The sequence below is a fragment of the Psittacula echo genome (genome assembly GCF_963264785.1).
Source record: "Psittacula echo genome assembly, chromosome: 3".
Classification (NCBI taxonomy): domain Eukaryota; kingdom Metazoa; phylum Chordata; class Aves; order Psittaciformes; family Psittacidae; genus Psittacula; species Psittacula echo.
The window spans coordinates 48,767,228-48,792,712 of NC_137736.1; the positions used below are offsets into that span (position 1 = coordinate 48,767,228).

Sequence of the window (25,485 nt, forward strand, 5' to 3'; positions counted from 1 at the left end):
AATGTAAATCAAAAATGCTTACTGATTTTGTTTGATTATTGATTTAAACCTGCTCTGCTTCTGGAAAATGTAATTACCAAAGTTGAATTTGGCCAGATCCACAGAGGATTACATAGATTCAAGTGGTAAAGGAAAGAATTCAGTCTCCTAGATCAATGATGGAAATGTGTTCTTTGATAGTGGCTCCAAAGAAAAGCCCAACAGCATTTCAGTGTCTGTTTGTCCTTCTAGCCGTTTCCCAGAGGACAGCAAGTATCAATGACTTTCTGGGTTCTTTCCAACATGGTATCTCATCAAAATACGGACCAGAGTGATGCTGTTTGAATGAAAAGGAGGTCAGATTAGGTATCAAGCTGAAATGAATGTCTGCATATGAATGCCTTGTACACACACTATGCATATCCTGACTGCATACTTATCATCCTCCAGAGGCTGTTTTATCTTTCCTGTACACTCCAATATGAACTCCAGCAGAAGGAGTCTTCTCTGGAGGCTCTCAGGATAGGGTTACTTCTGGACCATCTCTGCCAGCCTCAAACCTCTGAAGTAGAGACGAACAGAGACCCAGGCCCTGCACAAAAAGAGGATTTAAATGAGGATCGCAGTTTAAATTGTGATTATTCAAATGACTCCTGCATGTTGCCCAAGAAGGAGGTGGCCCCCTTATATTTTATACACTTGGGAATCAACCAGGTCCTTCGGAGATGCATTTTGACTAAGTTGCTGCCAACCATAGGGTTTCCTATGGATGGATTTTGCCAGACCAGCAGATTAAAAAGTTTTAAACCAAAAGTTTTTAATGTTTTTTTTTTTTTTTTTTTGACTACCAAAACACGAATTCACTTGTCTTTAATAAATGACATAGTCCTCTTGGCAGTTAAATTTATTTGCCCTAAAAGATTTCAGCACTGATCAAATAAGAACTTTTTGCTGATACATTCCTGAAGGACAACAGTAGGTTTGTAGGAGGATTTGAAAGATTATGTGCGGGATTGTGAAACAATTCCAGGATAACCCCAAATACACATTTTTGAGTGATGACAGCCTCAGGGCAGAAAACATGGTGGGATGCTTTCTTTTTATTACAAATCTTCAGCTCACTTTCTATGGGGGAAATGGAAGTCTCTGAGGGGTTTCTCTTTCCCAAATAATTTAGGTATGCTTGCAGTCCTCCTTCTGATAGAAGCTGTTTGTTTTCCACTTGTTTGCACTGCTGAGCAATTAGTGGGTTGAAAAGTAAGTTGGGGCCAGCAAGGAACCCATCTTCACTTGCCCTCCTCTGTCTGATTAGGTTGCCCAATCCTTACCAATCTCAGCAATCTTTTTGGCAGTGCAGTGAGAAAATCAGGAATCTTTGGACAAGGATTTGGAGGTCTGCCCAGAGAATTAGATTGGGAGCAAATGGCAGGCTGCTGAGATTATTTGCTGCTAAAAGAAAGCTCGTATTTATTCAGGATTGACCGACAAACCCTGTGCTGCATGCAAAGTCAGGAAGGTGGGATTTGTTTGCTTTTTTTCTTCAAGGCATACATTTGAGAACCTTTCCCTCTCTAAACCCTTGCCTCATGCAGCACCTATGGAAAGAGACTCCTGTGAGGAGCTGAGACAAAATTGATGCATCTCTGCTGGGACTTCCCGGCGAACAAAAAGCAAACATGTGCTATTACCGTACTTGATCAGTGGCAGGGGAAGATGTCCCTGCTCACCCGGCAGCTGGGGTTTTCTCCCTCTAAGCTCTTGGCCAAGAGGAAACAGCTTGCAGCCCATGTGGCACTTCAGCACAAGCGGTAAACATCACATTAATGTTCATAGGGACCCAATGACCTGTCACTGCAGGTTTGGCAGCACTGCCTGAACTGCCCCGGCATCAGCAAACTGTGCAGTGGAAGCAGCTGGGAGGACTCAGGGACAGCTTGCCTCTGCCCCTGGGGACTGCATGGGCTGGGGGAGAGTGAGAAGGGGGGATCACCAGTGGCCAAGCCATCTCTGCACCCACCCTGTGAAGGAAAGACAAAAATGAAATAAGAAGTAGCCCCTGTGAACAGGGAAGCTTGGAGCAAAAGGGGAGCATATTGGTGTGCACACATGGGCCAGGAGGAGTGGGGAGATACCAGGCAGGTCCTATGTAGACATGGGTTGGTAATCCCCTCCCTGAAGCGCAGTAGATACTGAAAGCTACTCCTGGCACTCCACAGAGAATCAGCCTCTGTAAAGCTGCCCCAGGGCTATAGCTTTGCAAAAATACATGCTTTTGCACTTTCTCCTTTTTCTTCCTTATTGTCATTGTTTCCTTAAATTAGGGACTCAACATTTTGCACAGGCACATGGCCTGGAAACCTGCTCAGTTTGGCCGTAGCCAGGATAAGGATAGTTGCAGGGAATGGCTGACTGGAGCAACCTCAGCTTTGTTCCCCAAACAGGTGCTGAGGAAAACTCAGTTGTTTTACCAGCATGGTGGTGTCAGGAGATTTCCCTTTTTCCCAGGAAGAAGCTCAAACACACCCCTGGGCAAAGCCACGAAGCCTGCTCTACACTGACACCAGTATGTGTTGTTTAAAAAGGCAGGGGAAAGTGCAGAAAGTAGCAGGCGTAAAGAATCATGGTAAAGCACCTCATGGCTCCTGCTAGAGGATGCTGGAACTAACATGACAAACACATATATATGCATATCTCCAACCAGAGTGCACAAGCAAGATTTACACCCTGCTGTGTGGGAGTTACATTTCTGGATATTCTTCTGAAAGCCTCTGCTGAAAATGATGCAGGAACATTGGGGAAGAAATGTGTTGTCTGGAAAGATATGGGTGTCCTTTTTTTAATCTTCTGTTTCTGAGATATGTAGGTAATGCTAATGTGATAGGACAGCCTTCTGGACTTGCCTTTTTGCTAGAACGCTCTTAGAAAATTATCTGACAGGCATCTTCCACATTTTTTGCTTTTTCCTGTTAAGGCAGCTTCTGTAGTCCTTTAAAATCTTCCCGCTGCAGAGAAGCAAGGTGCCCAGGGGTTTTGGCCTCCAGGGAAGAGACAAAGGTCTATTCAGAGACTACTCTTTGGGAGAAAAAAGCAAAGGAGGGAATTACAAATCAATGACTGGGAAAAACTCCAGATAAAAGAAGCAGTTTGACCATAATATTTAAGGTTGATATTCCCCGAACCATTTTATGATTCCGAGTACCTCACTTCTTGGGTATTCCACCAGAGAAGTCTTTGGAGGCCTTACTTTCAGAGCATAAGCACTTGGCATTTCCTGAAAATTATGTCTCCATTAACATATTTCAAGTGGTGCATGAAGAAAGGGAGTTACTGAAGAATGACTGGGCCGAGATATTCTTTAGTGACTTAAACTGGTCAGACAAAACATATTGTCATACTGAGACACATCTCTCCAAGGATTTTGAACGTTTTTTCTATCTCTGAAAGCAAGATTAAATAATAGCATATCTGAAATCTTACACTGCACTTCAGTTGTGTCATGAAAGATAGAACTCATATTTGATATTAATGGAGCAGGTGAAACATGAAATGACATTTCTTTAATCTTTAATGAAATTTCTGGTTTTAGCATTTAGCTCATCTGTTCAATGACACAGAATTGCTAATAATATCACTGGTTTTGAAGGATTCATTCACTACAGGCAGCCTGATTTTCTGAATCTGTAGGAGACTGTTCAGGTGCTCCAATGATGCATGAAAATAATAATAATAACAAACATCCTGTGTCCTTGAAGCCCAGTGAGCAGAATTGGAAAGGTATAATTAAAAAAGAAAAAAATCACCCAATAAGCCACCACCCTGGTAGTTTAGAAAACAACACACAGTAGTTTAGAAAATAATAGTTCCCAAGAATTAGCAGGAGCAATGGGGTCTCAGGAAGTCTTCAGCTGAGCCTGCTTTATAGCTTGGAATAATACCTGGACTTTCAACACTGAATTGTGCTTTCTATAACAAACCAGTGCTTTGCTGAATGACTCAGTTGATTTAAAATTTAATAACTGTTTTGTAAAACCCATGAAATGGGAAAAGTTACTAATGAATCTACAAATTTTGGGGAGAGTAGACTTTTCTCATGAGGATGTATAAATAAAGATGAAAATACTATGTGTGATAAAAATTTTTCTACCAGTTTTTCTGTTGATTCTTCCATTTTGATTTCTCTCCACATCCTAGCTGCTTCACTGGATTGCTGTTCCAGAGCAGGGCATCAGGAAGAGCCTCTTGACTGAAGAGACAGAATAGAGGCAAAAGGAGGTCCTGAGGGGAGCGCAGGGAAAGCTCCCCTCACTGCAAGACCTAAGTGCTCACCATGAGCACTGGCCAGGAAATGGAGTTACAGAGGCAAAACCAAACACATATTTTCTTACAGTTCCCCCAAATCCTTTCCATAAACCCTTTCTAGCCCAGCCTCTTCGGGGCTGAAGTAGATTATGCAGTCTCTTAAGGTCATTCCTACTTTGATTTTTCATTATTTCATCCTAGAATTTTCCTTTTTCTTTTTTTTTTTCCCTGGGGTCACAGTGCTGACCTTCTTAAAACAGAGGAATGCTGAAGTACTGCACAAGAGATGCAGTTATTCTTCCAAAAGTCAGAGATGCTCCCCAGTACCCATTAAAGCTAGCTGGTAATGGAGCTAATATAAACCTTGGCTATTCTCCCAGATGTCCTATTAATAGAAATTCCCCTCTGAGTGGGTAGCTGATACTGGGAATCTGCCAGGTGATTTCCATTATAAAGAGCAATTGGCTACGATATCCTTGGTGGAGTCCTGCTTGTCTTCCTCAGAGCACTATTGTGATGAGCAAGAGGAGGCCCTTTCTCCACTCCCTGTTTTCACCTTTTGTTATTAGCACTTTCCCAAGTTTCTGTTTTTTTCAAGGTCTCTCCAAAACCTGCTTCTTTTTGCTTTCCAGTTGCAGTATTTTTTTGCACACATAATGCTGCAAAAATATTCACCCTCTTGCCCTTGAACCAGCTCATAGCAAACATCCCAAACTTGCATAGCCAAGCTGGGGACCAGTGCTCTGTGTGGTTTGGTGTTGGCAGGTGGTTTTTTCCTTTATCTGCCTTGTTTTACAGAGGATCTGGCTCACTTCCTCCACCCATTCTAAGGGAAGAATAGCTAGTGAAGCATGGAGGGCAGCTAGTAAACCCTCCAGGTTGCAGTGGTCAGAGACAAATATGCATGAGCTAGTCGCAAGAGCCACAAGTGTGTAATTGCATAGCCATTTAAACACAGCTTAAAAATACCAGTGTGAACATTAGGTCTTGGGCAACCTTAGACAACTTGACCAAGCTGTGATGACAACATTAAGCCACCTGTAAAGTAGCCTCACTTTGGGCTGCTCCAAGGACAAAAACTGCTCATACCTGTAAATGCCTCCTGACCTGTCTGTTGCTGCAAGGCACGACTGTCTGTGCTCTGCAGAAGACCTGGGAGGTTGGGGTTTCTTTCCCAAGAACTGGTGTCATCAGGACCCTACTGAGCTGCAGATGGGGTTGTTGAAGTCCTCCTTCATTGTTGTGGCTCTTCTGCCAGCACCAGCCACAGGGATAGGTTGAAGAGCTCTCCTCAGGCCTCTTAGTTCATGTTTCCTTTCTGATTTATTAATACTAGCTCAGATTTTAATTTTTAAGATGTGCCTCAGTAGTACCCAGAATCACATTTTCTGCTAAAGTCTTCAGAATTCACCCAGAAACCTTATCAGAGAGCACCAGGCAGAGTGCCTGCTTAGCAGAACTCACCGCAGGTGCATCTGACTGCTGCCATTTGCAGGACGTCTGAGCCGTGCCTCAGCAATTTCAGATGACATGTATATTTAATCTATGGCAGCATGTTAGCAGATCAGACTTAGATTAATCAGGCTGAAGATAACTTTTGGACCTTTTCCACAACTAGGTCAAAGTTTAATAAGGTAGATATTGTTCTGGGCTACAACACTAGGAAGCACTCGGTAACAGGTGAAATTTTCAGGGACATCAGCCAAGGAAATACCATAATAATATTAAGGGATACAAAGTGAAGGGTGGAGGGAAGGGAATGTGTGTATCTACATGTGTGTGCACAAAAGAAATTCAAGCTTTTCAATTTGCAGAAATCATTAATTTCCAGTGACATTTTCTCTAGTGTTAGAGCAACAAATATGCAAATTTCCTTTATACTAAAATATTCTCCTCTGTTTCCTTAGTGTCATAAAATCAGTCCTGCCCACTGATATTAATACAGAAAGCTACAGCTAAAATAAAAACGCAGCTGTTCAAAACCAAAGAAAACTCCCCACATGTCAAGAATAGGCCTTATGTTTTGAAGCTTGGTGATGCTTGGAATAAGTAATAAAATGCACAGGAATTAATTCCTCTAAAAATAGAATAGGTCACATTTAGGATTTCTAATGTAAAATGTGACTGTGATTATTAACGGAGCACTTCTTTTCAGTAAATTAAAAACTGAACTAATCTTAATAAATCAAAGGAAACATTAAAATGCTCTTCAGTGTCTACCATTGTCCCTTGGAAAAAGGCTCTGAAGCACAATTATACACACAGATTCTGATGAGAGGAAAATCTGATTGAAATTCTAAATAATATTTAGGAAATTCTTCATTATTATGCTTACGTAATGCACTTACAATACCAGAAGAGTTAGTGATGAAACCTCTCTTTACAGTAATTCAAGAAAACGAAGTCACTGGTCTCCAAAATGAGAAGCAAATGTGCCATAACAGCAGACAGCTGATACGCAGGCTGAGATCTTGCCCCTATTGAAGCATTCACCATCAAATTGTCACGGCCCAGATTAACATTCAAGGTCAGTATTAAAGTTTATCTTGGTTTTCACTTGAACTACTCTAAGTAAAAAATGTCAAGAAAAGATGCTTTGGGTTTTTTGTTTTGTTTTTTTTTTTTTTTCTCTTTGCTCCTGTCACGGGTTAGTGGAGGATTCTGATATTCTTCCAAGCAGAGAACATGCTTTCAGGGCCCTATTACAATGAACGTAATATACATGGATGGGGAATCCAATTTTCCTGCAGCAGGCAGCTCTTTCAGCTCTTGCTTTTCAAGCTAATGACTCAGTAGCAGCCCTGCTCTTCATCTCTCCTCTGAAGAGCAGCTTTGGCAACCCCTGCTAGAAGCTGCACTGATGATGTTCCACATCTCTCCCAGAGGCAGGATTCATTAGCTTATTACAGGAAAAAAATGCACTCATTCTTCTGAAGGTTATTTAGCTCATCATAGACATTTGTCCATGCTGTTCTTGTTCGTCTCCCACAAAAGGAGCCATACGAATCTCCCCTTTGCCCTCTAAACACTAGCTAAGAGGACATCTTTAACCACACAGTGGCAGGCTTTTTCATTTCCAGACTCTCATGCCTCTTCATAACATCTCTGCCTGACAATGCGGAGAAAGGAGGAGGAGGTAGCATCTCCAGTGTCAAATCAATGACTACTGCTCTAATTTTCTCTCTGGTAATTCCTGATAAAGACTCTCTGTGTTTCCACATGCAACATTATGATTTCGTCCTGTTTGCAGCACGTGCATTATCAAGCATTTTGCAGTAGGGTCTTCATTTTTATTAGGGAGATTGCACCCAGAAGACAAGACAAGACTGAAGATATTCTATAAATCCATATTTTAGACTTGACTTTTCTTTGATGAGGTTTCTTGCTTTGTGTTAGTCTGATCTGCGGAGCACTCTGTTCTTGTCCCCACCGCTGCCCTGCTCTGTAGCCATTACTGGGCCACTTCTTATGCTTGGAGATCCCCTTTCCCATTTCCCCTGGGCTGGTCCTGTGCAGGGCCCTGTGCACAGTGGGCTCTCACCTCAGAGCAGGTTTGCAGAGCAGCCCAAGATGGTGTCTGCATTGACTGGCTCATTCTCACATCTTCCACTGCGAGCACCCTTGAGCTGCCTCTCTTCTTTGCACCAGCCCTTGTGCTGCTCATATCCCTCACTGCACTCTTCTGGCACCTGGGTCAGTTAAATCAGGCAATGCCCAGGCTACTGTGAGGACACATCTTCACGTGAGGGTCTTTGACGTTGCTGCAAATACCAATAATACATTGGATCTAGTTTCCGTTGCTTGCATTGGCATAGCTCTTTTCTCTTTTTGGAGTAAAAGAAAAATAGACAAGATGTTTTCCAAGTGCTGCAGTAGTTCTCAAACTACTTCTGCAGTCACAGCTGCAACCCCATTGAACATCTCAGGGGGTAGAATAGGCTTAATGTGCCAGTAAAGAGGTCTCTGAGCAGCACTGGAGCCAGATACATTCGCAACATGAGGAGCTTCAGGATGTGCTGTAAGCCTAACCTGTGAGCCCTAGAGGAACTTCAGTCCCGGTTTTAGGCTCTCAGCAGGGAGGAGAGGCATCCTTGCACATGTAGTCCTTCTCCCACAGCAAGCATTGGTGGTGCAAGCTCTCTTCTCTGTTCTCATCTCCCTGCTTGGGAGCCATGAGATGCTGTGTAATGACAGTCAAAGTTGTTTTCCAAAGGCACGTGTGGCTTGCTGTGCTCCAGGGGCCCTTTGTGGCAAGCAAAGGGGATTTGCAGTTGAGAGAAGGGAATTCTCCAGGAGCCAAGGAATAAAGATGTGATTTCCAGACATGTCCAGCTACAGTCCTGACCCTGTGATGGTCAAGGGTAGCACTTTTGATCATCTTGGGAAAAGGAAAGGGAGGTTGGAAATCTGTGAATCCTTCAACCCCCCTGTGTAAATGCATTTTCTCTATGTGCTGTTGAGGGATATATTGCCCCTGTACAACCTCAGAGTCTTGCCATTTTTCCTGGGCAGTGGGAAGAGGGGCAATACATCCAGCTGCCATCTTCTTGGCATGGCACATGCTGTCTGCCATCCCCAGCAACAGAAACTGCCCCTACAGAAAGTCAGATTCAGGTCTTACATTAAGCTGAAAAAGCTGGTTTTGAATCAGTTATACAGCTGTTCAGATGACTAGAAAGGATTTAATATAATTTGTCCCAGTAAAATCCCAGTTTTTAGCACAAGTAAAATGCTGTCAGGATCCCCAGCATTCACTGCTTTTTTATTAATATTGCTTCACAGGGTTTATCCATAGCAAAGATATTAATTTGGCATGTTTGTTTCAGTGGGAACTTAAAGAACTGAGTGTATGCATTTCACAAAGTCAGTTTTCCTAATTATTATTGAAGATGCTTATTTTGACTCAAGTTTCCATTCCTCCTTAGAGGATACTGAAGAGCTAATCCACTCTGAATATTTTCCCTCCCACATTATTTCTAGTGCTTAGCATTGGAAACTTATCCTTCATTAAGGACCGATATAGGATCTATTGAAGTCAACGAAGTACTTCTTATTTATTTATTTATTTAAATTTTTTCTTCTTCCTTTTTTTTTTTTTTTATTTTTGTTTTCATTCTCCTTTTGATTTCAGTGAGCACTGCATTGGAATTGAAAGTATATTGGCTAGATGAGTTTATCTGGAACTGGTGAAACTCTTGTTCTGCAGCTTAGCCCTAAATATGATGACTTCTCACGTTTTCCCTGCAAAAGTAGGAAAAGCATCTTCAAATGGCATAAATATCTTCTTTTTCTCTTTCTGTCAAACAAGAGTAGATTAGTTTTTAAACTAAAATCTGTAAGGAGAATTTTTGGAGAAAGCGTTACTTTGCTCAGGTTTTTCCCCCAGGCAGGAGCTCCACTAGGCAGCCTTGGGTTTGGTTTTCTGGTTTTCCAAACACTGCAAGACACAAACTTCTATGTCAAAAAGCATTAGAACGAATTACTTCGCAAGTTTGGTGGAAACCTGTTTTCAACTCTTACTATATTATAAATAATGAAAATGAAAGCATTAATTGAAATTATTTTCATGATTCTTTGTTTAATGCAAAGCTCATCCTACAGCTTTTAGTATTTTGTTCCTTGTCATGTTCTAATTTTTAAAAGAATAAATATTAGAAAGCTGTGCATATGCTATTTACACCTACACATCAAATGTTATTTCTTTCCATATTTAGAAATATATTCTAAATATAGAAATATCAATATTGTGCTGAGTTAGAACTTTGGAATAAATTCAGGAAATACGACTTCCAGGTGATGCAGAATCCTGGTGCTGAGCCAAAGATACCACTCCAGCCCAGCGAGAGCCCTTCCCAGGAGATGCCCATGCCTATAATCGCAAAGATTAGTTCCGGGTTCCTTACAACCTTTTTGATAACATTAGCTACGGTTCGCCCTTACTCTTCACCTCTGTAGCACAAGAAAAAATCTGACCCCATAGGCATCATGGATTCTGGAGTTGTCTCTCAGCAGTTATGAATTGCCAGTATCTCATAATGGAGACTGTCGATGAAAATGCCAATGATTCAGCACATCACAAGTGATGCCTCTGTTGCCTGAAAAAACCCAAGGAAAAAGAAACAGAGAAGAGGATCAAAAAAAGATTTCTCATCTCACATTGCACCTTTTTCCCCCCACTTTCCTCCTACTGCAACGTAGTTTTTATTAAAGGTCTGTTTTATCCAATAGGCTTTGTCACAGCCCATGACAACATCTGTCTGGTGAGAGATGGCTAAAGCTTTCTTCTTGAGCACTGAATGGTTCAGTACTCAGGTCCAGCCTGTAACAACACGGTGCCAATGGCCTGACCTGATGTTGCATCCTTTAAAGAGATGTTTAAAGTTTTTTAAGCTTTCTTTATAAATTAGAAGTCATAATAACTGTTTTATAGCTAAATGCAAGTACTTAAATTCCCTAAGGGTTTTATTTTATCTTGCCATCTAGAATTGTAACCCGCAGGTTTGCCCATACATCTGGAAGCTCTTCAGAATTAATCCTGGGTCTCTTTCCTTCCATCCTGCTGTGTCTCCTGCTCCATGAAGGCTATTTGTTCAGGACTTACTTTGTAAGCCATTCTTTTTCCTTTTGCAATGGTGTTGAAATGAAACTGATTCATTCTTTAATTCTACTGCTGCTCTGAGTGCAAGGTGTCCAGTTTTGGAGTATTGTTTCTCTGATAACCCTACTGAGCATTTGTTTAGGAAAGTCATGTCCTTCTGTAAGTACTGCTACCCTTGTTATTTGACTTTTTATCTGCAGGCAGTTTCTCAGCCAGTATAAAACTTTCGGCTGCCAGCCACATTCTTTGAGGAAAATATTAATATTACTAATATACCAGTATACTCTGGTATCAAACCATCTCTGTGTGACATAATTCAGAGGCCACTGAGCAGCACGCTGAGAACTCTTCTGTATCATGTGGCTGTTCCTAACTGCTGTGCTTGGTGGGCTTTGTCCATTTGTATGCATTATTTATGTCCAAAATTTAGTCAGATAATTTCAAGATTCACAACTAATTGCTGTGCAGCTATAAATTTTGACTGTCCTCAAGAAGAGAGACACCTGTATTTTGCACACAGATTACTCCCTGACTGGACCCAAATGTATATACAAGGCAACAACAGAGTAATCTCATGGATACTGTCAGCATACCTCAAATCTGATCAGCAGAATATTTTAGCAGACTATTTAGTCAATGCTAACAGCCAAGTAAAACATGGAAGGGAATTTTTGATGTGGGTGCTGAAGGCACATAGGCTTCACCACAAGAAGAGAGGTACAAACATCCCTCAGCTGAGAACTGGTTTGCATTGCTATTGCAGTGGTCTGCAGTCGTAGGGGAGCGCTTTGAGCCATAGGCTCTGACAGTCATTTGCAACACATCTGGGGACTGAGGATTAACATTAATCCTGCCATTATACCTTCATTTAAAACAGAGCTTTTGGAACAAGGTGCTTGTAAAAGCAAGTTCTGACTGTTTATGTACCAATGAAGGCTTCTAACTTCCCACACAAACACAGTTTACAGCTGAGTGTCCTCACCCTGCCGGAGCTCATAGGACTAGGATTGCACTGGGGTTTTCTTCTACTTTATTATCCATTAATCAAATGCCCTTCCACTTTAAAAAGGAATAAAAGCAAATCTTACACTATTAAACATATATATTACAATATTTGTGTCAAAATCTTATTTTGCAAAGCAGAATAGTTTAAACAGTTGTCTTGAGTTCTCACTTTTTCACCCTTACAGGGCTGTCATTTATGTCTGGATCCACAGTCTCAAAAAGATCAAGATGACTGTTGCCAATTCTGTCACAGGTGTAGGTGACAGAAGAGTCTACAGAGCTGAGGAGGGTATGGGGAAATAGCATGCACAACTGGCTTTTTACTATTAGTTTACATAGATGTTTAGTAATCAGATTTGTCAAGATCTCTAGATTCACTCCCTTGTCCTGGTACTGGAACAAAGCCTAGTGGTTACAGGAATCTGTGTAGAGAGGGATGGGACACAGATACACAGGGACACAAATGCACGCACACACACAAATACTGGCTTAGCAAAGCTGTTGTACCTCTTAGCAAAAGCAAATGAGGAGCAAATGCAAATGTTTTGCAAGTTCTGTCATATCCTAGCCACATTTCTGATATGGTCCTTGACACGGTATGGAACACCTCTCCTATGAGGAAAGGCTGAGAGATTTGAGGCTTTTCAGCTCCAGGGAGATGTTATTGTGGCCTTTCAATTCTTAAAAGGGACTTACAAGAACGATGGGGTGAGGCTTTTCAGCAGAACCTGTTCCAATAGAACGAGGGGTAATGGTTTTAAACTGAAACAGGGGAGATTCAGGCTGGATATTAGCAAAAAAATTCTACAGTGAGGGTGGTAAAATACTGGAACAGTTTGCCCAGAGAAGTGATGGACACACCATCCCTGGAGGCGTTCATTTTATATTTCTGTGCTTTCAGGGGCTGCAACAGCATAGATAGATAGATAGTGTGCTATGTCAGGTCGGCCGAAAGTTGCTTTTAACCCTCTTTCTGCTGCACAGTTCTCCTGCTGAAAGTGAAGAAGAGACTGAAGAAATGTTGGTACCACATTTAGCTTTATTGAAATTGAACAAATACCATTTTTTAATAAACCCTTTTACAGCAAGTGTAAAATTTTAATGTTTGATTCATCTTATGTTACAGGTTGTCTCTGTGTAAGCAAAAATACCATCTTTTTTTTTTCTTTTTTTTTTTTTTTTTTATTTTCTACTTTAAAACACGTAGCAAGGATTTGAATAATGCAGATCTGGCACCAAAAGGTAACAGGTTCTGAAAATCACAGTACAGTTTTAAAATTCTTAGGTTAATTAATGATATTTAAAATGATAGCCACTTTGAGTAAAGATATAAATTAGAGGTCTGTAAACAAGTTGTGTTTACCTATAGAGCTATTGATTGCAGCTACAATGAGAGCAGTAATAGAAACTCAATGCTAAACTGAGCTACACCTTTGAGGAAACAAGTTCTTACTAAGTAGTGTGGTAACAGGGTAGCACAATAGGTAAAATACAATTTGGCACCTCAAGTTGCATGTAAAATCAGCAGAAATGAAATGAAGTAAGTGCACTGTCTTCCAACAAAAATAAACCAGTCGGTTTCACTGCTTTTGGAGTGTCAACTATCAAAGAAATCACATGACACACAAGTTCAACCCCAAAATTACAATTCTAGTAAAGCAAGATAATATTAAAATGCACACCCACAAGGATAGTAAAGTATAAATATTTTTTTTCTTTTTTTCTTTTTTTTTCTTCTCCCCTATCAGTAGAAATAATTTACAACCCACAAAAGGACTCCTTGGTGAAGCCACTAACTACAGACATGGTCATGGAATGTAGCTCAGTAGACTTGTTTCAAATAGAAAGGCAACATTATCCTGAAAAAGTTTGGTCCTCTTATAACTCGCTGTACTGTAGCCACCACAGTCTCTTGGTAGATGTTTTGGGAGAATTGTCTGTTTTCTGATTCTCTCTTGTTTTAAATATAATATCTTGGTGATAAAGCTGGGTAAAATTTGGCCCCATTTACAGGTGTCTGATCAATGTTGAATGTGGAAGAACAACACTGAGAGCACACAGGGGGAACCCTCATTGACTGGTCTCACAGCGTATTTTTTCATGCAATCACTTTTCCTTCTATACTTCTTTTCTTCTTTGTTCATTTTTGTCTCAGTGTCCTGGAGGGGAAAGAAACCCTTAGTCCAAATGACAGAAAGACGTTTCACTGTTTATTTACAAGTGGATCACTTTGGCTAAGAAGTCCTGGTGAACCAAAGTTGCCTATTTCTTGTGAATGTCCTCATGCCGTATAATTTTGTATGTAATCCAGTAAAAGATGTTAAAAATGAGGAAGGCGAGTGGGAACGCAGCACGGGATATTGTATCAATCCTTTTTGCACGGTCAACGAACTTCTTTTTGATGGAATCCGAATCCTTTGGTGGTGCTGGAGGTGGGTTGGGTGGGGTGGCCTTGACTGCTGTGCCATCTTTGACTTGGAGGCAGTGACCCATCCCATAGCCACTGAAATTGAATCGACTGTCACGAGTGACTTCATCTTCCTGGAGGATAAAGAAGACAAATAAGACACACATTACCTGTCTATTGAGCATGCCATACACTGGAGTAGTTGAGGTGTACCCCTCCGAAGCACCTGAGCAAATTATCCAGTTAAACTGTGATACAAAGTCCAGGTTTCAAAGACAAGCAAACAATTAAAACTCACACTAAAAATGCATGGAAATTAGATGACTGTTAGTGTTTGTGAATCAGAGCTTTAATTTTGCTAGCTATGACTAAATCAAGTGCCCTGAGGGAAGAGATCTGACGCCACAGGTTCCTCATTGCTCTCCTTAGGCTTGCTGTGGGAAGGAAACATGGTCATGTTGCTAGCAGGGAGTCTGCTCCAGCCTGGTTGAATTGAGAGATCCAGGGGCCCAGGCTCATGGCAATGTGTATCCAGTCTTAAATCTAACTGCAGCCTTGCACCTCTGTCTCTGATCTACAAAACAAGAGTCCCTCCTAGCTCACTGGAGTGCTCTGATGATTGTGTCAGAATGCTCTAAGTGCACTGGGCACTAGAATTTAGTGGTAACCGGGTGTCAGGTGCAATAGCAGAAGCTAATATAGGACCATCTTGCAGAAATCTATTTTCTCTCTTGTCTGATGGGTAATATTTGGTTTTGGAGATATGAGGAACTATCGCTGAACTTTATCACCATAACTGTGTGATGAAGGGTTTCTCTGACCATGCTGTTCAATTATCACTGCCATTTCTTCTGTCTTATCAGACAAGTAGCAGGGGGTTGGAACTAGATGGCCTTAAGGTCCTTTCCAACCCTCACCATTCTATGATTCTATAATAATACACAAGTTAACAGCTACTGACAGCCCTTGATAAAGGATTCAAAGCCAACAAAGATGCATCCTTATTCTTGTTCATTCTAGCTGGGATGAACTGCAGGTCCAGCAGCTCATCCTAGTTAAAGACCTTTTCTTCAACTAACAAATATTTCATTGTTGACTTAAAATGAACACTTCTTGGGCTCATAAAGAGCCCACTTCCTCACAGGCAGTACTCCCTCATATCTCTTGCTAAACCACAGCTTTCTAATCTTAACAGAAGATGAGAGACTGCAACAAAAAAAAACCCAAAACATCACAGTAGCAAGATATTGAATAAGGAGCACATTTGCTGAACTTGGGCATGGGGAGACAGGACAATTTATACCTATTCAGGATGTAAATCACAGCTTCTTCACATAAGCACCTCTTTCAATACTTGCATTTTTCTATCTCCCAGCTCCACAATTGGAATTTAATATATCAACAAACTTGCTCTCCTTACCTTGGAGCTGACACGCAAACGTGAATAACCAGTACTGTGTTCCAAGGCTAGCAAAAAAGAGTCACTCTGACTGCTTATGACATTGAGTACTTACGGAAGGAGGGTAGGCAGTAAACAGTGCTTTGGAGCCCCTGTCACTTCAGCCTGAGGACTGTTCTACAGTGTACCCATGAGTGGGTGAAAAATTGTGGTATTGCAAGGCTGTTTGAGCACTTACCCAGAGTTTATATCTCTTTCATTTCAAAAGCTCACCATCATTAAGAAAAAGATGCATGGTCCTCTCCTTTTTCAATTTTATTTATTTACAGTTTCAGACCTTCTGTGAAAACTCTGAAATTCTGCTTGTCCTACTGATCATAGCAGTGTGCGCTCGCAGCCCAGAAAGCCAACCTGGGCTGCATCAAAAGGAGCGTGACCAGCAGGTCGAAGGAGGTGATCTTGCCCCTCTACTCTGCTCCCGTGAGACCTCACTTGGAGTATTGTGTGCAGTTCTGGTGTCCTCAACATAAAAAGGACATGGAACTGTTGGAGCAAGTCCAGAGGAGAGCCACGAGGATGATCAGGGGACTGGAGCACCTCCCGTATGAAGACAGGCTGAGAAAGTTGGGGCTGTTCAGCCTGGAGAAGAGAAGGCTGCGTGGAGACCTCATAGCAGCCTTCCAGTATCTGAAGGGGGCCTACAAGGATGCTGGCGAGGGACTCTTCATCAGGGACTGTAGTGACAGGACAAGGGGTAATGGGTTCAAACTGAAACAGGAGAAGTTTAGATTGGATCTAAGGAAGAAGCTCTTTACTGTGAGGGTGGTGAGGCACTGGAATGGGTTGCCCAGGGAGGTTGTGAATGTTCCATCCTTGGCGGTGTTCAAGGCCAGGTTGGATGAGGCCTTGGGTGACATGGTTTAGTGTGAGGTCTCCCTGCCCATGGCAGGGGGGCTGGAACTAGATGATCTTAAGGTCCTTTCCAACCCTAACTATTCTATGATTCTATGATTATAAATATGTAAAGTATTTTAAAGGTGAACCCATTGAGACCTAAGTTCTGGATAGACCTGTAGGCAAGACTTCTCTCACATGACTTAACACAAAGTCCCCCAGTAACACAGGGCACTGCGTTCCTTGCAGTGCTTTCTCTTTTTCTGACTTTGAAGGATAAAATCCATGCCCAGGACACGAGAGGAGATTAAAAAGGGTAACAGATTTTCAGCAGCTGTGTTGCCATATGTACTTCATTCATTTTTAAAACATTTAATTTCTGTTACTCCTCAGAGATCTATGGGAGGAGAAAAAAAATGTACTGAGCTTAACAGGGCTTGGAGAATCTCAACTTCTGCTGTGCCCTGCTGGGTCACACCTTTGTCGTGTGGGGCTGAGCAATTCCTCTTCAATGTCACAGCCCTGCTTTTAAGCTTACAGTGTTGTAACTCGAGCAGGAAGCCATCCGAGTTTAGGGACAGGGATGCTTAAATCACATTCTTTCAGGTCTTCAGCACCCAACCTTTAGCTGTAAGGAGACACTCTTTTCCCAATGGGATTTTGAGCCCTGCTTTTCCCTCCACAGGGAGTTGGTTGTGCCACTTCTTTCTCAGAGAAAAACCAGAGGGAAGTGTGTCCCCTCCCCATGCTACTTTTTTATTTAGGACTGCAGTAGATGCTGATTTACACTGAATACAAGAGTTACAGCCTTCACCTGGGGTGTGAGAACATGGTCTGTTTCCTACTTTTCAAGTGCTCTGTTTCCTACTCTTCGAGTGCTTGAGCAGATCTGAATCTCCTTCTCGCCAATACATCTCTGGATGGGTTTTTTACCTGTTCTCCCAACATGAAGCTGTTCACTGGTTGAAAAAAAAGTGTGGGTTTAAGTAGCTTTTTTTCAACCTTTAACAGAAAAGCTTTTTTCTATGACTAAATTATTAATTAAGAGAATGGTACCATTTCTACCGTGCTCTTAACATAGTGGATATTTCTTTCTTTAACCTAGGGGCTTGGTGAACTACTGGGCAGCCTACCTAAGGTTCTTTCTTGTGGGGTTGCACAGTGACTCTTCATTCTCAAGGTCATATCATCAGTTCATATCATCTGACATACCCCTACCATGGAGACGCGTCCAAAGATAGTCTTCAACCTGTGCTGTTCACCAACTTAGTCGCTAGTACAATAGTCCAAATGACTTTGCAAACATCTCTACCATTACATTAATCAGATTGCACATCAAACTTATTCCTTTTAAACCAGACAGGATGTCACTTGCTTAAATTCTAGGCTATTTATGTTTTTTGCAGATTTTAAAACCAAAATCAAAGAGCAGCCAGAAGCCACTGGACATATACTGGAGTGGCAGAATCCACTGCCATTGAAGTCATAACTTAATCCGTCTATAGGGATGTGAAGTTAGTCTTGCATAATACGTAGTCATAACTCATCCTGTCCTTGACAAAGACATAGAGAAAAGGGTCACAAGCTAGGATGAGAAGCAGAAAATAAATACATAGCAAGATTAAAGTGTTCTTTTGCTGGTTTTCTCATGCATGTTTCCTGAGCATTATAGAAGAATTATCCTTTGAAAACGAATTACATTTCCTGAGGCTTGGGCAAATGCTTTCTACAGAGGAGTTTCAGCTGCATAGGTTTATGTGTATTATCTTATGGTGTCATAATGAACATGCTTAGGTGTTGGCTTTAAACAATTTTCATCAAACAAGAACTACATTTTTTCTTAGTTTTTAATCCCCCTTTATGAATTTAGTAATTTTCTGTACTTTACAAAGTAATGGCATTAGATTCTCTTGACTTAGCTTTACAGCAGGCAATATGTAAATCAGGAGTGTTTATATTTATGGCATGGTTTTCTTTCTTAATCTTCAATCTTAGTGAAGCTTTTATTTCTACTCCATCAGGTCTAGAATGTTATCTATGCCACCAGCTTCACACCAAAACAACCAGTAATGGGAAAAAAATTCAGTGCCTTGCATGCACCGCTTTCTGTACAATGCATTCTGAAGTGCTTTTTCCTGACCACTTTTAAATGCTTATCATCAGCATTGACTCAGTTTTAACAATGAGGAAAATCAGAGACTAGCATCAGTCTATTAAATTTGATCTCTGATGTGCTTTATTTGTTTATTTATGCTATTTTTTTCCCAACATATGATGGGCAAACAGTTTAAAAAGCTATCTGGTTTAATTAAATTTCCAGGACATCGGAGGTTATTTTTAAATATAGGGTAGAGACCATTAGAGAGATTTTCCTTTTGGCATTCATAAACACAAAGTTAGAAACTCACAATAAACTCAGACTTGGATGCAAAATGGAATCAGTGGAATTAGTCACCTAAATAGCTTTAGAGAGTTAATTCCTAAATCATCTTCATGATTTTGAGACCCCTCTCATCTCCCAGGACTTTACATAATTCACAGTGTGGTTTTGCAAAGACACTCATGCTCACACAGTTTCAGTACTTAGGAATCGCTGAGTATGTGGATGGAGGTAGTTCAGCTGAGAAGCATGTTTGAACTTTCAAATTCTCTTTGGTTCCCAAGGAAGGCTCTTACAAAGCTGTCAGGAGATGAGAGGGAAGGTCCTTTCATCGATTAACTGTTTAAAAGGCAGTAATGGAGATTAGGAATAAAAGATCGATTCCATAACTGAGGGATTCACTGGAAGCAATCCCCAGGAATCTGTGCAAGAACCAGTAAAAAGGAAGAGATTTATAAATGAGCTGGGACAAAGGTTCCCAAGGGAAGGTACACAGGTGAAATGGGCTATTCAAAGAGGACAAATGTAACCCAGGCTTTCAAAGGATTTCTAAATTCTCGGTGACTAAGTAACAACATGACAATAAATGAAATACAGGGTTGATAAGTGCAAGGCAAAACACATCACAAAAAATTACCCTAATTATGCATAGATAGTAATGGGCTCAAAATTGGTTCCTTCCAAAGTAGGAGTTTGGGCAATTACCAAGTAGATGATTCTGACAATATTAGTGCTCTGCTAACCAATAGGTCAAATGAAATAGAACACATCATTCTGCCACTTCGTCCACTCACAGTGTGATCAGTTTTTGGACACAGGGTACATTTCTGGTCACTCAAAATCCACAAAGACATAGTAGAATTAGATAAAATGCAAAGAGGAGCAGCAAAAATGAGAAAAGACATTCTGCATGAGAAGAAAAAAAGTAGATGATATCTCTTCATCTTAGAAAAGCTGTGTTTGGGGGCAGATATCACAGAGATTATAAAAACATGGTGAAAATAAATGAAGGAAAATTAGTAAGTTTCTAATTGTTGGTTGTGGTTTTTTTTTTTTTCACTGCTGAAAACAGGATAAAACACAATAACATCATGAAGGAGAAAGGGAGAATTTATTTTTTTAAGGGGAAGTTATCCTTAATTTATGTGCGTAAATCATTATGTGAGAACATTTCAGATTATGAAAATAACAATATGTTACAGATTCATAGGTCTCTGTGCAGCTATTGAAAGTGCAACCTAGTTCATGGAAAAGTGTACCCTTGGTTGCTTATTTTCAGAAGATAGAAGAGTCCTTCTAGGTTTGTCTTGGAACTTTTAAATACAATTTGTCTCAATATTCATGCCTGACCACTGCTGGGGAAAGGATCCTGGAACAAAGGCCATTCCTTCTCATCAAATATGCCATGTCCTACAGGAATTCAGGTCTTTTATCTCTTGATAACATGTCAGGAGCTGGAGCCAATGTTGAAATATTCTGCATTTCTCCACGTTTTTAGTACTTTGAGTGTGGTGTTTTTCTTTTCACATAGTTCCATCTTGAGGCTAAATCCTGCTGATATAGAGAGAGTTGACTTACATAGAAAACCTGTAAGTTCCAGTTTCTTAGACTTGTGTAAAACAGAAAATAGAGCAAGCTCTGGTGGCATTTGTTAATAAAGAGGTCACTAACAAACTTCTCTGAATAGTTTCACCCTGAAGAGCTCTGAATCTCAGCTCACCTATGCCAGATGCCATTCCCACTCCTCCTTAGTCCAGGCTTCAGAGGAGCAGAAGGTGATGCAAAATTGTCACTTTCTCACCTCAATCCTGATCAAAGTATAGATCAAACACATCACAGAATTTGGCCTAAAGTATTGTCATTGCTAAATATCCACCAAGAAATTCCATCAAAAACATAAGCATTCTCTGTCCAATCCTACTGTGTGATGCTGCCTTATCAGGACCCACCACTCTGTCTGTGACAGTAGTATTCACCTTTTTTCTACCTCTTTTAACACCAATTTTCCTGCTTACTGAGGTTTGTTTTTTCTCTCATTTATACACTCATGCCTTATTGTAAATAGCACTGACATTTTAATTAATGGAAGAAAAATCGGTCATTGTCCTTGATAAGGGTTTCTAATGGACAGATTTTCATCTGTTTTAGAAAGCTGTGTTTAATAATACCTCCTGTCTCCAATAAACAGCAGAAGAATCTCTGAAGCATGAGTGATTTACTTACTCATTCCGTAAGAACAGCAAGTGAACTGTTGTTAATACAATAATGAAATGGTAGTTAATGTGGCTCTGCCCTCTTTGAGCAGGAACTGAACATTATCCAACTGAAAGAGTAACATAATTTAAACATGTTGTGGTGCAAAAATACTTTCCTGTCTTGAAATGTCTGTAAGTGGAATCTAAATTTTTTAAGGATTACTTTAATAATAAAGATTATACAGTTGGTAAGGGCAATCATTTTGTTACAAGAAAAAAAATGATTTTCCTTTTCCTATAGTAAAGAAAGGGTTCCTCCTCTCAATTTTTCAAATGCAGTTAATGTAAATTTCTTATTCAACTTTAATGTTTTATAAATAATAAAATTAATATTTTAATTTTGGGAGAGGTAGGGACAAACAGATTAACTGTTGTTTTGCAAAACATCATAGCTGATACAATAGAGAATTATAGCTTCTAAATAACAGCAGATCTGTTCCTGACACAGTGTCTTGGTTTTCCATTGTTTTAAAGGAAACTAATGTCTTAAAATATCCAGACACAGTGATCTGTGACTGCCTTACAGACATAATAATCATCTGAGGGCAATGAAGTCTGGAGACTTGGCTGCTCTTGGAAGACTCTTTTGCCAGTCTCTCTCTGATGAAAGCAGAAGTTGGCCAGTTTGTCAGTGGGAATGGCACATTTGTGTTTTATATCAAATACATGTTAATGACCTAGATTTGAAGGATAATCTGCTCTGACCAGGAATCTGTTGGATACAGGGCAACTAACTTCTGCATATGTTGTCTGCACGCAAGGCTGAGCAAACTGCAAAGCTAGTGTTTAAATATGTAACTATTTCAGCTAGAATGTGGAATAGTGGTTCATGGCCACATGAAAGCAAAATAATGTAAAGCAAGACTATATTTGCTAAAATGCTAGAACATAGAAACCTAAACACCCAAGGGAAACGTACCTAAAATTCACCTATCCCACTTTCTCTTGCTTCCTGCAAAACATCTGCCTCAGGAGAAATGAGATGGGACAGAAGCTCTCACCTACCTCCTGTTTGCAGTGCTCAAGCCCCAGCCTCAGACTTCAGCATTCTCCTGCCCTGAAACCTGCTGCAGGGCCAACACAACTCAGCAAGTCCCACCCCACAGACTGTGTGACAAGCTTGAGGAACAGCCATCACAGTGCATGGGGCACTCGAGCTCACAGGCCTTAGTCATGGGCAGGGGTGTCTGAGTGCCCACCTCCCCAGGATTTTTCCCATCAGGTTCTCTGGCACTTTTCTCTGAGCAGATTTTAATATTTCGGAGAAGAGGGTTTTCACTGCACCTTTGGGAGATTTCTCACTGGCCTCTGCCTCAGCTGTAATCATCTTAGATGACTTTGTTAGAGCACCCCCATGCCCTAAGTGTAGCATCTCAGAGTACTTCATTTGTCAAACAGTCAAAATTAAAGAAGCTCAAACAATCTATATGTGCATACAGGGCCCATAAGCAGCTCTCCTGATTTCATTCATGAAGATTATCCTCTAGAACAATATGCTGCTGGAGGCTTTTTCAGGCTCAAGCTTTGATTTCCTCAGGTCCCTCAGTTTTCAGGGCCAATCTACAGCCCACAGGAACAGTGAACACCATACCCCACCCTAGACCAGGGCTGGGGATGCAGAGCTTGCATGACCTTGCTGAGCACTGGTTGTCTCCCACTTGGTGCAAGGAGAATGGGACAGGGAAGGGAAAGGGAAAAGAGAAGGGGTAAGATAAAAAAAAGAGGAAGGAAAAGGGGAAGAAGAGGACTTTTTCCTCTTTGTTGGTGGATTCTTTTCTTCAAGCCATTTGCTACAACAAATACCCAGAACAAACCCCAGCATATGCAGATGGAGATTACCAGAGCTTTCTCAGACAACCATGTATTTAATTTATGCAAATACTGCGGAAAATGAATTAAATATTGCAAATTATATGAATAATTTAAATTCTGTAGCTAAAAATAGATAAGAATATCTGAATAATCCTAAAGTGTTCACATGTAAATTTGATAAGTTTTATGCATCGTTTCTTTTTTCCTAAGGAGACATGCCAATAGATAAATAAATGCCTTCCTTTTCCAGTTATTCATTCTTAATATCTGACTTCTAATAAATAATGTTTTGGGGTCAGTTTTCTTATCTTCCTTTCTGGCTTTGCATATCATTCAGTTCTTCTTGTTAGCCAAGATCTCAATCTGGATTTCTCTATTTCTTTTTACATAGGCCTGAAGCGTGATTGGGTTAAATGAAATATTTGGCAGCTATCTGCACTTCAAACTTTAAATTATTACATCTTAGAAACATCTTGACTGTTTGAATGTATTAGAAATTTACTACACAAATACATTTCTGTATTTTCATTTTGATTTGCTTCTCTGAGGAGTTGCTCTATGAAACTGATATTATTTATTCACAGCAAAAAAAACATTCATCATCAGGTAAAAATCAATGACACTAAATGCTATAGCAACTTGATAGTGCAATCTTTAGACAGAATTCTTGGGTTTCTTGAGGTGATTTTTGCTGCTTTTTGGTTTTTGGCTTTTTTTTTTGTTGTTGGTTGGTTGGGGTTTTTTTCATAGATAAGTATTCACTGATAAGCAATAAATCCACAAATCCTACAAGGTCATTGGAAGTATACATACAATGGACGTGAGTTAAGATTTCATTTAAAATGGGTTTGATAGTTTTTCATTTACTGCATTAGATACACATAAATATACACACTCACACAGCCTGTATGCATCCATACACATAAATATGTGTACATACATATTATTGTGGGCATCTACTTACTTTAGTCATCTAATGCCTTTTTTATTCCTTAAAGGCATTTCTTAGTGGGAAGTCCACCTAGTAAGAATTCCAGCTTAAGACTAGGAGTTGCCTCAGGAACATTTATCAAAATGCAAACTCTATTTTTTAGTAACTCCTTAAAATCTGAACTTTTCAGCTAGCTTTTCCCCTTCAGATGGGAATGTGGCTCTTGGGAGCATGGATACAGAACACATGTGCAAGGGTCATTAAAGGGTCATTAAACATTCTCAATCCTCTCTGCCCATGAACAGACTCTTTGGTGGGGTGCTGGCACCTCTCCAGGAGGATCATCTGCCCAGGCCAGCAGCTAAGCAACAATGTGCCTGGTGATGGACTTTTATTACTTGGCAAAACTGATGAAAGGATAACCTGAAACAACAGATTTAATAACATATAAGAAAAGACAGTACTCAGAGGTACAGGAAGATGAAACACGAAAGCAGTACAAGAGGTATTCTAGGGAAACAAACTCAGATACTCATCTGAACTGAAGTTTTGCTCAAGAATATCAAGGAAAATGGGAGAAGAAATGTTGAATTAATTTATCTAGAGGAGAGAACACAAGAATAACACAAAAATAAAGGGTTGCTATGCCAGCAGCCGTCCTGAAATATGCATGTTGCATGTTTCATCTTCTATGTGTCCTGGAGTGATTCTAAATCGTTGTTTGCAGTGCTGGAGCTTCTTGCCTGTCCTTGGGTATACTGAAGAGGCCAGGACTCATTTTAAGTGCCTACTACCACCTGACCTTGAGGTCCTACTTTTGTGAGAGGATAACACCTGGGGAAGGATTGTGTTCAGAAAATGTGCCAGTAAGTCAGAGAATGAAGCAACGCAGGAACCCCTGGGATGAAGGGAGACCCACATGCCTGGGTTTCTACATGACTGGACATCCAACAGCCTCATGAGTACTGGGCAGGAACATTCTACCAGGATCAGACACGATGATGGATTTGGGAGCACCCTAAATAATGAACAATAGGATATCACACACACATACTGTGCATTAATAATGGGTGTACATTATCCTGATTTCTTCGTTCTTTGAGCTGGAAATATGAATGGGGTCTTAAAACCACTAAATGTGAAACACACGCGAATTGATTAAGGAAATGGCATTCAATAGCTACTCTTGGTCCTTTTACTTCTCTGACTCCTTTGTTCTGCACCTGTTTCTTTTTTTCTTGACTCCTTTACTACTTTTTTTCTACCACAGCTTTTGCCTCACTAATTCCCAGTTCTGCGCTTGCATACCTCCTCTTTAATGCTTTCATCCTCATTTCCAAATGTGACCTCCACCTTCTGCTTGCAAAATGCGGTTCCTTCCTCAACCCGTATCTGCTTTTGCCCCTTTCTGTTCTTTGCAGCTGAATTCTCTTCCTCCAAAGAAAAGACAAATCGTAAAAGTAGCGCTCCACCTCGCAAAACCACCTTTAAACTGAGAGGTGTTCTTCTATCTTTTAAGAGTAACC

The 25,485-nt window shown here is 40.6% G+C and overlaps 1 protein-coding gene across 2 annotated transcripts in view; it reads right to left on the reverse strand.

Moving 5' to 3' along the window:
- Nucleotides 1-14,143: 14,143 nt before the first annotated feature.
- Nucleotides 14,144-25,485, reverse strand: part of GLRA2 (glycine receptor alpha 2) — a gene marked incomplete at its 3' end in the record, with an annotated part of 132,699 nt that continues 121,357 nt past the window's right edge. For both annotated transcript variants that reach the window (XM_080613192.1, XM_080613193.1), the window contains exon 9: nt 14,144-14,422. In XM_080613192.1, coding sequence (XP_080469318.1) covers nt 14,144-14,422 — 279 coding nt within the window. The remainder of the gene's footprint in view (nt 14,423-25,485) is intronic.